Consider the following 14747-nt stretch of genomic DNA (forward strand, 5'->3'; position numbering starts at 1 on the left):
TAACTCTAGAGGAGCTACAGAGATCCACAGCTCTGGTGGGAGCCGGGTCCCCATATACTTTTTATGGTATTAACTTGCATATAAGCCTTTAAAATTAGCAATTTTGATTTTTCATGTTCTTGTCTCATAGACTTTAATAGGGTTCACTAGAACTTTTTGCCTGTTTGCGGTGTCCTGGGGCACCGGGAGGGTGTTCGACCTAGCCTTAATGCTGAGACTGAGACCTGCTTCCTGTGCATCAGCTACCTTAGGGCCTCAGAAACCTATTAAGAAGCACTATGCAATGCATTAATTAGATACATTTGCAGCATTTCTCTGCAGCCACTTTTCTCAAACCAGGACGTTGAATACAGGTGTCTTTGGTTTTGTGGTTTCCTCTGACACCTTGTAAAGTAATGATATTATATGAGCAGTAAGTTAAAAAAAAGGAAAGAAGAGGGTATTACGAAAGATAAAATTAATTATTTCATTTCTTTAAGGAAAGAAAGTTTGTTGGAGGAGCAGGACAAATAAGTGAGAAGATTATGGAGCTTCTTCAAGATCGAGTCAAGCTTGAAAGACCAGTGGTCAGACTTGACCAGTCTGGGGATAATGTCATTGTGGAAACCTTAAACCATGAAAACTATCAGGTAAGTGCATACATTTCTCAAAATCTACAACCTGCTATATAACTGGGTATTTACATGGTACGAGATACCCAGATGAGTGAAACGAATGATTGCAAATATGAGTAAAATTTGTTTTTGAACTTTGGAGAGGACAACAATTTTTTTAGGAGACGTTGTTTGTTTTTGTGTCCAAGCCATCCAATGATTACACAAAACTGCTTCTTTTGAGTTAAAATGGAACTAAACCCAACAATTTAACAGCTTCAAAAAACTGTCTGCAATGCTGTCAGATTAACTTCTGCTCTTAAGCAAACTATCAAACCATCAAATGGCCGATATCATAACCGATCACATGTGCAGCATCATGGCAGTTACATATCAAACAAAGGCTAAGATGGCAGCTTCCTTGGTTGAAGACCAGGACTGTTTTTAAGGCAGGGCAAAAGGTGAAGCTGCCCTGGGCCCCATCATTGTTGTGGGGCCTCAAGCAGCTGCCTCATACTTGCCAACCATCCCAATTTAAATTCCCTTACCCCTTGAAGTTTTAGTCCTGTACTGTCCTGAAATCTCAGTGTTCTGCTGCTGCTCAGCTCTGCCCTATTGCCATGTCCAGATGACTCACCTGCAGACCTTGTGTTTACATGGAAATAACCTGTATTGATATGTAGATAGCAGCGGCATTGAAATGTAAATAGTTGCGGACCACGGCATTGATATTTAAAAAGAGGCAGCATTCATATGTATATCATGTCCCCCTGAGGTCATATCTGCCATCACTTCTGCTGAATGCTGCCCATTGGGGAGGTAAAGGAGCATGCCTGCCAACAACTATAGTCATTATAGGCTAAATGTCTCAGTTACATTGGGGGTCAGTGTAAATCTACACTTGGGGCTTGGTGTACAATCCTTTCATTTACACTAGTGGCCAGTGTGAAGGTCCCCCTTACATTGGTGGTTACTGTGAACGCTGCTATTACATTAGTGGCCAGTGTAAATCCCCAGTACATTGGTGGCCAGTGTAGAAACTCCTCTATATATTTGTAATTGTTTAAAAAATTCAAACTTGTATTTGTGGTCCGTTTAAAATCCTCCCTTACATTGGTGGTCCATGTAGAAGCCTCCTTTAAATTGGTGGTGATTGTAAGTCCCCCTTACATTGGTGACAAGTATAAATTCCGCCTTACATGGAGGCCATGGAGGTATTCCCCTTACACTGGTGTTTGGTGTAAATGCTCTTATTACATTGGTGTCAGTGTAGAAATCCCTCTTCTCTATTGGGTGGCGTCGGTGGGTGGCATAAAATCCCCTGTTACATGGCGTTTAGTGCAAATTCCCCCTTTGGTGGTCATTGTAAATTCCCTATTATAGTGGTAGTATCTCGCCCACTATATACTTGCCAAAGATTTCTAGGTTTGCTCTACATAATTCAGAATTTGCCACAGCGTACTGCCTCCTAACTAATCCCATCCCCCCATCACTGCCACTAATCCCATAAATCCCCCAGCATTGCCACTAATCATAGGTGTCCTAGGATCCTTAGGAGTTTTTTGTCTATTGATGGGTCCCCTTACCTCCCCAGTCCATGGTGTGCAGGCAGTGAGGAGATGATGTGCTGTAACCCTTAGCAAATAGTGAGCAGTAATGCTGTGCACTAACTTCTTGCAACCAATCATTGAGCGATAAGTATATGCAGTAACCTCTAGGAACCAATCAGTGAGCAGTAATAATGTGCAGTAACCTCTAGCAACCAATTAGTGAGTGGTATAGATGCCCAGTAACCTCTAGCAATCAATAAATGAGCAGTATTGATGTACAGTAATATCTAGCAACCAATCAACAAGCAGAAGTCATGTGCTGTAACCTCTATAAAATAAACAGTGAGCTATAATGTGTGCTGTAACCTCTAGCAGCCAGTCATTGAGCCGTAATGATAAACTGTAACCAATCGCAATCGCTGCATGATCTGATTCAGTAAACTGATTTTGAGTCTAGCTGCTATTTATTGTATGTCTCAAAGCATGTGGAGAGCAAACAATTGCATGGAAGAGGGGGCCCAAGAAAATGTTTGCCCAGGGTCCACTCAATATTAAAGACGGCTCTGTTGAAGACGATAGGAGGGTTTAGTTCTGCTTTAACATTGTATTCTGTCAGTTTACTGTACTATGATATTTACAAGTCAGAATATTTTTGGAGGCCAGATAGGTGGCATATTTATGCAGTTTAACTGAAATCATGCATTGTCACGTTGCCACTTCTTCACAATTCTGATTTGCCTTAATCATATTCGTGGGGTTGATTTACTAAAAATGGAGAGTGCAAAATTTAGTGCAGCTGTGCATAATACCCAATCAGCATCTAACTTCAGAGTGTTCAATGAAGCTTTGACAAAAAAAAAAACCTGGAAGCTGATAGGTTCCTATGCAGAGTTGCACCAGATTTTGCTCTCTCAAGTTTTAGTAAATCAACCCCATAGTTTTTAAGTTTTTTTTATAAAATCATAATTGAAGCTATCAAAGTACTATGAAAAAAAAATCACTACTTCTGTACACAGGCTTTGTTTACGTCAGAACTGTTTTTCTTCCCATACAAGTCAGTTGTAATGCAAAAGCAATATGAAGCAACTTGCTGCAAGTTAGAAAAAAGTAAACTGCAGATCGGAGAGAATTTACCTGGAGGTTAAATGCATCTGTGAAGGAACTCAGAAGTGTCTCCAATTGATTTCAAGTGCACCCTGAATGTATATGAAAGTATACAACATTGGCCCTTTAACATAATCCCTTAGGATGATAGCGAAAAGCATACTAGGGCTGTTGCAGTACTACCTAATTGGTATATTATGTGACAGAAGGTGGAAATGGATCTTGCCTACTTTTTAATTAAAAAAATTAGGATTTCTGTACATTTTCCATTGTACATTTTTCAAAAAAAATAATGTATTTATAAACCAGCTTTTGGAAAAGAATGAAACTAAATTAAATAAACAATGTTTCACATGCTCTTATTGAAAAATGGAGATACAAAGTTAGTAAAAAAAAGCCAAAATATACCTCTGTAGAGTGAAAAAATATTTCCATTTTCAGCCAGTTGACAATTTTTATATAAAGAAAAATGCCTAAGGGCATTTTACAATGGGTAGAAAAGTAAAGTCTGAAAGGAAACATTGGTGAATTGTGCCTTATCAATATAAGAATTGCTATTTACCTTTATAAATGGTGGGAGGCCATCAAAAAAATGTCATTGTATGACATCTCTGGCTGCAAAAACAGCCTTAGTTGAAGCTGACTTTTAGTCATTTTTTCATCTTCCCATCTATTAAATCTTCTTCCCTTGTTGTTTTAACTTTGAATAGTAAAACATGTTTTTTCTGCCAGTAAATACCTTCTACAACCCACTTCCTGTTTCTTGTCTGGTCATTAGCGTAGTATATTAGCATGTATTACGTTGACTACAGTGGAGAAAGGTGAAAGAAACCTGGCTATGCTCTGACACTTAACTTGTTCTTCTTCAAAAGAAGCACGAGTTAAGTGTGAAACGCGTCACCTCTTTTCTGTGTCCTGTGTCCCTGGTGGCAGTCTATGTTTATACAATAAATCGTTGTTGGATTCATAGTGGTGTGCAGCTGTATCTTCCTCTTTTCACTTATATTACGGTGGCGAGCCGGGACTAGTATCCAGCTCATTTAATCCATTTGGATCAGTGTTACCTGGAGCAGTATCATCTCTCTTTGGATCTAAATGCTCTGTGTTACCCTATGGACCCATGCACACATAGGCATTTACAGGCATTTAGAGGCAGGAATGTTTAGAGGCAGAACAAAAAAAAAACACCAGGGCCAGTGCATTCAGGAGAGGGGTGTTTCAGCGTAAAAATGCTTGATGCTTCTTAACACTCTTGACTCTTGAGCATTCATTCCAATGACCAGAACCTGACCAATGGACTGAATGAACACCCAAGCGCTTGACCCGGCTAACCTTGTTTACAAAACATGGCTTTAGGTGCATTTTAAAGCTGCTTTTTCCTCCCCTGAAGCAAGGTGCCCATTGGAGGAGAATGAGTCCTTATTTTGAAAAAAAAAAAAAAAGGTCTCTGCAGATTGGAAGGTCTTGTTTTGTAGACTGTAAGTGATCCATCTGCAAGTAGTTTAAAACTAGCAGTACAGCAGTGTAGCAATGTACAATTCAATGCATTCAACCATGGCTAGACTAAAAATCTCAGTAACCTGTATACAGACTTGTGGTATGAGAGAATGGGAAGTACTGTAATTGAGGATGTTGTACTTTGTAAGGGGAAGTTCACAAAGTTATATATCTAGTCATGTACAGTAGATTAAGCACAATGTGAAATGTGGAGTTGCCTAACAGCTGTGGTGAGGGTTTCATGCAGTATCTCACAAAAGTGAGTACACCCCTCACATTTTTTTAAATATTTTATTATATCTTTTCATGTGACAACACTGAAGAAATTACACTTTGCTACAATGTAAAGTGTACAGCTTGTATAACAGTGTAAATCTGCTGCCCCCTCAAAATACCTCAACACACAGCCATTAATGTCTAAACCGCTAGCAACAAAAGTGAGTACACCCCTAAGTGAAAAAATTCCAAATTGGGCCCAAAGTGTCAATATTTTGTGTGGCCACCATTATTTTCCAGCACTGCCTTAACCCTCTTGGGCATGGAGTTCACCAGAGCTTCACAGGTTACCACTGGAGTCCTCTTCCACTCCTCCATGAAGATATCACAGAGCTGGTGGATGTTAGAGACCTTGTGCTCCTCCACCTTTTTTTTTGAGAAAGCCCCACAGATGGTCAATAGAGTTTAGGTCTGGAGACATGCTTGGCCAGTCCATTTATTTTACCCTCAGCTTCTTTAGCACGGCAGTGGTCATCTTGGAGGGTCGGTATTATGTTGGAATACTGCCCTATGGCCCAATCTCCGAAGGGAGGGGTTGATGTTCTGCTTCAGTATGTCACAGTACATGTTGGCATTCATGGTTCCTTCAATGAACTGTAGCTCCCCAGTGCCAGCAGCACTCATGCAGCCCCAGACCATGACACTCCGACCACCAAGCTTGACTGTAGACAAGACACACTTGTCTTTGTACTCCTTACCTGGTTGCTGCCATACACGCTTGACACCATCTGAACCAAATACGCTTACCTTGGTCTCATCAGACCATAGAACATGGTTCCAGTAATCCATGTCCTTAGTCTGCTTGTCTTCAGCAAACTGCAGGCTTTCTTGTTCATCATCTTTAGAAGAGGCTTCCTTCTGGGGCGACAGCCATGCAGACCAATTTGATGCAGTGTGCCTTGTATGGTCTGAGCACTGACAACCTGGCCTCCCACCCCTAGAACCTCTGCAGCAATGCTGGCAGCACTCATACGTCTATTTCCCAAAGACAACCTCTGGACATGACGGTGAGCACGTGCACTCAACTTCTTTGGTCGACCATGGCGAGGCCTGTTCTGAGTGGAACCTGTCCTGTTAAACCACTGTATGGTCTTGACCACCATGCTGCAGCTCAGTTTCAGGGTCTTGGCAATCTTTTTATAGCCTACACCATCTTTACGTAGAGCAACAATTCTTTTTTTCAGAGAGTTCTTTGACATGAGGTGCCATATTGAACTTCCAGTGACCAGTAAGAGAGTGAGAGCGATAACACCAAAAATGTAACACACCTGCTCCCCATTCATACCTGAGACCTTGTAACACTAACAAGACACATGGCACCGAGGAGGGAAAATGGCTAATTGGGCCCAATTTGGACATTTTCACTTAGGAGTGTACTCACTTTTGTTGCCATCGGTTTAGACATTAATGGCTGTGTATTGAGTTATTTTGAGGGGACAGCAAATTTTACACTGCTATACAAGCTGTACACTCACTACTTTACATTGTAGCAAAATGTAATTTCTTCAGTGTTGTCACATGAAAAAGATATAATAAAATATTTTGAAAATGTGTGGGTGTACTCACTTTTGTGAGATACTGTATGTCAGCCCCCCACACCTCTATATATGTCAGCCCCCCTCACACCTGTATATATGTCAGCTCCTCTCACACCTGAATATATGTCAGCCACCCTCACACCTGTATATATGTCAGCCCCCTCTCACCTGTATATATGTCAGCCCCCATCACACCTGTATATATGTCAGCTCCTCACACACCTGACTATATGTCAGCCCCGTCACACCTGTATATATGTCAGCCCCCCCCCACACCTATATATATGCCAGCCCCACCTCCCCACTCCACCTGTTAATGTGTCAGCCTCCCCACACCTGTATATATGTCAGCCCCATCAAACCTGTATATATGTCAGCTCCCACATACACCTGTGTGAATATCAGCCCCACCCCCCCACACACACCTGTAGATATGTTAGCTCCCCTCACACCTGTATATATGTCAGTCCCCTCACCTGTATATATATATATATATGTCAGCCCCACACATGCACAAATCTGTAAACACACAAGCCTCTGGCTCTTTCCCTGCACACAAACAGCCCCCTCCCTTTCCTTCACAGCCCCTACTTGTAAAATAAATTGTCCTACCTTGTCCCAGCTCATTTTTACAAACCTGACATGTTGCTGACACAGAGGATAACAGGACAGGCAGCTTAAGGGGTGCACATGCACATAGTAGCTAGAGGTGGCAGTAAAGAGTTTGATGTCTGAGCTTAATGACACAAAGAGCAGCAGAAGCTGCAAGATTGTTTCTATAGAGCACAACAGGGCTCCCATTCGTCCATCCTGCTTTTTCTGGCCTAGGCGGTCCCCTCGGGACCCCGGGGCCCCTTAAAGTTGTATCAGCTGTACCCCCCTGATGGCAGCCTTACATGTGATAATGTTGCTTGATTCCTCAAAGATGAAAAGGTGTCTCACATTATTAATATTAGACATTTTTAATCTATGCAATTTAATTAAATTAAATAAATAAAACTACATTTGATCTGTTTGCTTAACCTTTGTTGGAATTGTACCTTATCTGGTGCTGGGTTATTGTTCTTTACACTAAAAAAAAACCTTGATAAATCTTTTGTAAAACAAAAAAACTCACATTTATGAAGCACAGCAGTGTGCTGTACAAATGTGCATTGTGCTCCGTTTTCTTTGGATTTCAAATCAAATGGAGCTCTATTCAAACAAATGAGTGAAGAAAGTTGGGAGGAGTCTTAAGTCACATAACCTATCAAAGTCATGTAGCCAGCCTCTCCTCCAATCACTGTAACTTTGAGCAAAGAGAAGTCCATTGATGCACCACAGGCTCCATGCCACGGCCTGCATTTTATGAATGACGTGTACGTTGAAGGCCACAGTATAGAGTAAACACTGCAATATCAAGCAACGGTATCTGCTCTGCTCTTTAAATAAGCCCTAAAACATCATTACTCAAACTATATTTTTTAACCTTGTTTCTTTGCAGTTTTACTACTAAATGAAAGGTATACATTAAGTTTATGCTTGATAATGTGCAGATTAAAAGTGCATAATATACATCTGAAATAAATGTAATAATTCAGAAAGCATATTTAAAAAATAATGCATATGTACTTTTAATAACAAATGCTAATATAGTTGTTTTCTATATTTGCTTTCTTTCAGGCCAAGTATGTTATCAGTGCTATACCACCGGTTCTAACTACCAAAATACATTTCAATCCACAGTTGCCAGCCACTAGAAATCAGTTAATACAAAGACTTCCTATGGGATCTGTTATAAAAACCATGATGTACTACAAGGAAACATTTTGGAGAAAAATGGGTAAACAGTCGTTCAAAAAGTCTAGTTTACAGTGGGCTATAGATGATCATTTTTTTATAATAGTTTATTCCAGATTTTATATATTTCGATTTATAAAGTCTTAAAAGCTGACATCTAAAAAACATTTGATTTGCTCGTGTATTCATAAAAAAATAAAAAATGAAATATGTTTAACATTCAGCCAGCACAAACATCTAAATTGGTCTTGTTATCAATCTCTTGTAATCATCTGCAGAGTAAAGTTTACATTGGGTCAGCGATCGGAGCCAATAGTGTCTCTATTGCTTAGCACAGTGCTGTCATTTTAACATTCTAAACATGCTTAGAGCAAGCAGATTATTGTGATGACACAATCAATATGTTGCCTCTTCACTGTCCAGAAGCCACAGAGACTGTATTGTGTAATTACAGTGCAGGCTGTCTGATGAGGAGTTCCTGAAACACAACACTGCCTGAGTTACAAATAGTTTACAAGATAAAAATGTTCTAAACAAAATGACAATCGCCCCAACCTATAACTATTATTTATAGTAAAACGGAGATTCATGCTCAGTGGATTAATGACAGGATATGTATCAAGTCAATCCAACAGTGGCAGTAATGAAGAAAAACAAAGTTTATTTAAAACTCATAAATAGACTTAAAATAAAATAATGACCAGTACATGTGTAGGTGTAATTAAAAAGAGAACCTACTATACCACAGAAGGTCACCGCGGCAGTGAGGAGCTGACTGCATTCATGGCTGTAAAGGGTGGAGCAAGGGTGGCACCAATGTTCATGTTTCACCAGAGGATCTCAGATGGGAAGAAAGGAATCCAAAAACCAATGCACACCAGACTGGCTGGTGTGGGGTTGGAAAAATTGCCGTGATTCGTAGGATGGTGACAGAAGAAGAAGTTTTTTGGATATACGTGTTTGATTCTCTTGCACCAAATGGTTTGAATGAGAAGATAAAAACATGTAGCCTCATTTAATTATAGTCACCCTTATGTATAAGTTTCCGATCACCTATCCTTGTGTCTTTGTATACACAATAAGTGCTCATGCACACGGACGTTTTAAAAAACTGGCTGCAAAGCTAGCTCCGACGCCAGGAAAAATCGGCATTAAAAACGCGATTTTTACCGCGTTTTGCATTGGCGTTTTTGCGCGTTTTTTAGCGTTAGCGTTAAGTCGCGTTTTTAAAGAAACACATCTCTTGGCTATAGCATTCAGAAAACAAAGAAAATATGTTGCGCGTTTGTGCGCGTTTGCGTGCGTTTGTGCGCGTTTTCCCACGATTCGCGTTTTTACAGCTCTAGCTCCACGCCAGGGAACGCACTGGTCCTGGGTTTTTTTTACAGCTTAAAAACTCCTATGCCATTTGCAGCTCAAAAACGCCTAGGTGGGCATGAAGCCATAGACTAACATGGACAGGCCTTTTTAAGCTGCAAAAAACGCTCAAAAAAGCGGCTGTAAAAACGTCCGTGTGCATGAGGCCTAATGGTTGTGTGTGTATGTATTTCTGTGTATACATTCAGGTATACACACACATATATATGAATATATGTAAACATATTGCTGTTAAAAACAATTCCCCTTATGGTATACAGTGGTGTGAAAAAGTGTTTGCCCCCTTCCTCATTTCCTGTTCCTTTGCATGTTTGTCACACTTAAGTGTTTCGGAACATCAAACCAATTTAAACAATAGTCAAGGACAACACAAGTAAACACAAAATGCAATTTGTAAATGAAGGTGTTTATTATTAAAGGTGAAAAAAAATCCAAACCATCATGGCCCTGTGTGAAAAAGTGATTGCCCCCCTTGTTAAAACATACTATAACTGTGGTTGTCCACACCTGAGTTCAATTTCTCTAGCCACACCCAGGCCTGATTATTGCCACACCTGTTCACAATCAAGGCATCACTTAAATAGGAGCTGCTTGACACAGTAAGGTCCACCAGAAGATCCTTAAAAGCTACACATCATGCCGAGACCCAAAGAAATTCAGGAACAATTGAGAAAGAAAGTAATTGAGATCTATCAGTCTGGAAAGGGTTATAAAGCCATTTCCAAAGCTTTGGGAATCCAGCGAACCACAGTGAGAGCCATTATCCACAAATGGCGAAGACATGGAACAGTGGTGAACCTTCCCAGGAGTGGCCGACCGCCCAAAATTACCCCAAGAGCGCAGCGACGACTCATCCAAGAGGTCACAAAAGACCCCACAACAACGTCCAAGGAACTGCAGGCCTCACTTGCCTCAGTTAAGGTCAGCGTTCATGCCTCCACCATCAGGAAAAGACTGGGCAAAAATGGTCTGCATGGCAGAGTTCCAAAGAGAAAACCACTGCTGAGCAAAAAGAACATCAAAGCTCGTCTCAATTTCTCCACAACACATCTTGATGATCCCCAAGACTTTTGGGACAACATTCTGTGGACCGATGAGACAAAAGTGGAACTCTTTGGAAGGTGTGTGTCCAAGTATATCTGGCGTAGAAGGAACACTGCATTTCATAAAAAGAACATTATACCAACCGTAAAATATGGTGGTGGTAGTGTGATGGTCTGGGGCTGTTTTGCTGCTTCAGGACCTGGAAGACTTGCCGTGATAAAAGGAACTATGAATTCTGCTGTCTACCAAGAGATCCTGAAGGAGAATGTCCGACCATCTGTTCGTGTACTCAAGCTGAAACGAACTTGGGTTCTGCAGCAGGACAATGATCCTAAACACACCAGCAAGTCCACCACCGAATGGCTGAAGAAAAACAAAATGAAGACTTTGGAGTGGCCTAGCCAAAGTCCTGACCTGAATCCTATTGAGATGTTGTGGTATGACCTTAAAAAGGCCGTTCATGCTCGAAAACCCTCTAATGTAACTGAATTAGGACAATTCTGCAAAGATGAGTGGGCCAAAATTCCTCCAGGACGCTGTAAAAGCCTCATTGCACGTTATCGCAAACGCTTGGTTGCAGTTGTTGCTGCTAAGGGTGGCCCAACCAGTTATTAGGTTTAGGGGGCAATCACTTTTTCACACAGGGCCATGATGGTTTGGATTTTTTTTCACCTTTAATAATAAACACCTTCATTTACAAATTGCATTTTGTGTTTACTTGTGTTGTCCTTGACTATTGTTTAAATTGGTTTGATGTTCCGAAACACTTAAGTGTGACAAACATGCAAAGGAACAGGAAATGAGGAAGGGGGCAAACACTTTTTCACACCACTGTACATACCTTCAATATGTCAGTGTTACCAGTTATTCTTATCTTTTTATCTTTATTCATTATTTATTTTCCTTTATTATTTAGTATTCATTTTTAGTTTTAGTTTTATTTGTATCATATCGTCATCTTTATTATGTTGGTGTCAATTTCAAATGACCATGGACGTTATTATCTATATGGCTATACAGTAAAACCTTGGATTGCGAGCATAAGAAACATGCTTGTAATCCAAAGCACTCTTATAGCAAAGCAAATTTTCCCATAAGAAATAATGGAAACTCAAATGATTTGTTCCACAACCATTTATTCATAGGTCCTTACGTTTATAGTCCACATAAAAAGATTATAGCAATGTGAGAGGTTGTGTAACCATAAAGTGTCCATCCACAAATGGAAGCCTCCACAAGGAGATTAGAAGCAAAATCCAGCAGGAGCTACAGAGTATAAAAGAGGAGATGCGCCTCTAAGTTTAGCTATATGGTTACATTTAACCACTTTCAGACCGGACCATTTTGCTGGTCAATGACCAGAGGTCTTTTTACAATTTGGCACTGCGCTGCTTTAACTGGTAATTGCGCGGTCATGCAATGTTGTACCCAAACAAAATTTGCGTCCTTTTCTTCCCACAAATAGAGCTTTCTTTTGATGGTATTTGATTGCCTCTGCGATTTTTATTTTTTGCGATATAAACGTAAAAAGACCGCAAATTTTGAAAAAAATGATATTTTCTACTTTTTGTTATTAGAAAAATCCAATAAACTCAATTTTAGTCATACATTTAGGCCAAAATGTATTCAGCCCCATGTCTTTGGTAAAAAAACCGGTACGTTTTCTGGAATTTACGCAGCTTTTAGTTTACGACTGCCTATCTCATTTCTTGAGGTGCTAAAATGGCAGGGCAGTACAAACCCCCCCCAAATGACCCCATTTTGGAAAGTAGACCCCCTAAGGAAATTGATAAGTGGCATGTTGAGCCCATTGAATATTTTTTTTTTTTTTTACACAAAGTTGTCACTAAATGATATATTGCTCACACATGCTATGGGCATATGTCAAATGACACCCCAAAATAAATTCTGCTGCTTCTCCTGAGTACGGGGATACCACATATGTGGTACTTTTTGGGAGCCTAGCCGCGTACGGGGCCCCGAAAACCAAGCACCACCTTCAGGCTTTCTAAGGGCGTAAATTTTTGATTTCACTTCTCACTACCTATTACAGTTTTGAAGGCCATAAAATGCCAAGCTGGCACAAAACCCCCACAAATGACCCCATTTTAGAAAGTAGACACCCCAAGCTATTTGCTGAGAGGCATGTTGAGTCCATGGAATATTTTATATTTTGCCACAAGTTGCGGGAATATTACAAACTTTTTTTTTTTTTTACACAAAGTTGTCACTAAATGATATATTGCTCACACATGCTATGGGCATATGTGAAATGACACCCCAAAATAAATTCTGCTGCTTCTCCTGAGTACGGGGATACCACATATGTGGGACTTTTTGGGAGCCTAGCCGCGTACGGGGCCCCGAAAACCAAGCACCGCCATCAGGCTTTCTAAGGGCGTAAATTTTTGATTTCACTTCTCACTACCTATTACAGTTTTGAAGGCCATAAAATGCCAAGATGGCACAAAACCCCCACAAATGACCCCATTTTAGAAAGTAGACACCCCAAGCTATTTGCTGAGAGGCATGTTGAGTCCATGGAATATTTTATATTTTGCCACAAGTTGCGGGAAAATTACAAACTTTTTATTTTTATTTTATTTTTTCACAAAGTTGTCACTAAATGATATATTGCTCACGCATGCCATGGGCATATGTGAAATGACACCCCAAAATAAATTCTGCTGCTTCTCCTGAGTACGGGGATACCACATATGTGGGACTTTTTGGGAGCCTAGCCGCGTACGGGGCCCCGAAAACCAAGCACCGCCTTCAGGCTTTCTAAGGGCGTTACAGTTTTGAAGGCCATAAAATGCCAAGATGGCACAAACCCCCCCAAATGACCCCATTTTGGAAAGTAGACACCCCTAAATTTAGGGGTACACTAGTGAGACTAGGTAATAAATGGCGGGTGCCCTGAAACTATAAAAAAATAACTAACCAACCAGCGTCACCTGTAACAGTTATATGGTGATCACTGGTGAAAGGGTTAACTAGGGGGCAATCAGGGGGCTTTATGCGGTAGTATATGGGGGTCCCTGGCGCTATAAAAAGCTGCGGCGAACCTAAATACCTACCTGCCTAACTAGCGTCACCTGTGACACTAATACAGCGATCAGAAAAACGATCGCTTATTAGGCTGGGTTCACACTGGAGCGATGCGGGAACGCCACAAATCCGCGGCGGGTTCCCGCATCGCATGCCTCCCGGTGGCAGTTCACACTGCCCTATGCGAACTGCTGGGAGTGTCAGTGAAATGTTAATGACACCCCCAGATCAGTTTGCATATCGCAGTGCGATCTGCAAACTCGGATCGCATGGTGTGAACACCCATGCGATCCGATTCTGCTGCGGACCAAAAAAAGGGTCCCGTGCGAATTTGCGGCGGGTGCGGCGGGTGCGACGCAAATTCAGCCATACTATCTGTATGGCTGAACTTGAATCGCACAGAGATCGGATGTGATTTGCACTGCAGTGCGGTGCGAATCACATCCGTTCTCATAAACCGCTGCAATGTGAACCCAGCCTTAGTGACACTGGCGACGGGGGGTGATCACGGGGTTAAACCTTTATTGGGGGGGTTAGGGGGGTACCTTAGAACTAAAGGGGGCTAACCCTAACTGCCCTAACAGTTATTACAGTCACAAATGACACCCGCCGGGTGATCAGGGGGTTAAACCTTTATTAGGTAATAAATGGCGGGTGCCCTGAAACTATAAAAAAATAACTAACCAACCAGCGTCACCTGTAACAGTTATATGGTGATCACTGGTGAAAGGGTTAACTAGGGGGCAATCAGGGGGCTTTATGCGGTAGTATATGGGGGTCCCTGGCGCTATAAAAAGCTGCGGCGAACCTAAATACCTACCTGCCTAACTAGCGTCACCTGTGACACTAATACAGCGATCAGAAAAATGATCGCTTATTAGGCTGGGTTCACACTGGAGCGATGCAGGAACGCCACGAATCCGCGGCGGGTTCCCGCA

General features: G+C 41.2%; 1 protein-coding gene across 1 annotated transcript in view; it reads left to right on the plus strand.

The window, feature by feature from the left end:
- LOC143982305 (amine oxidase [flavin-containing] A-like) overlaps positions 1-14747 on the plus strand; it is a 191597-nt gene that overhangs the window by 111325 nt on the left and 65525 nt on the right. Inside the window, exons 7-8 of the mRNA XM_077480914.1 lie at positions 480-629; positions 8221-8380. Coding sequence (XP_077337040.1) covers positions 480-629; positions 8221-8380 — 310 coding nt within the window. The remainder of the gene's footprint in view (positions 1-479; positions 630-8220; positions 8381-14747) is intronic.

Source organism: Lithobates pipiens, unplaced genomic scaffold (genome assembly GCF_037356315.1).
Source record: "Lithobates pipiens isolate NorthernLeopardFrog02 unplaced genomic scaffold, aLitPip1_a1.2 Scaffold_16, whole genome shotgun sequence".
Classification (NCBI taxonomy): Eukaryota; Metazoa; Chordata; class Amphibia; order Anura; family Ranidae; genus Lithobates; species Lithobates pipiens.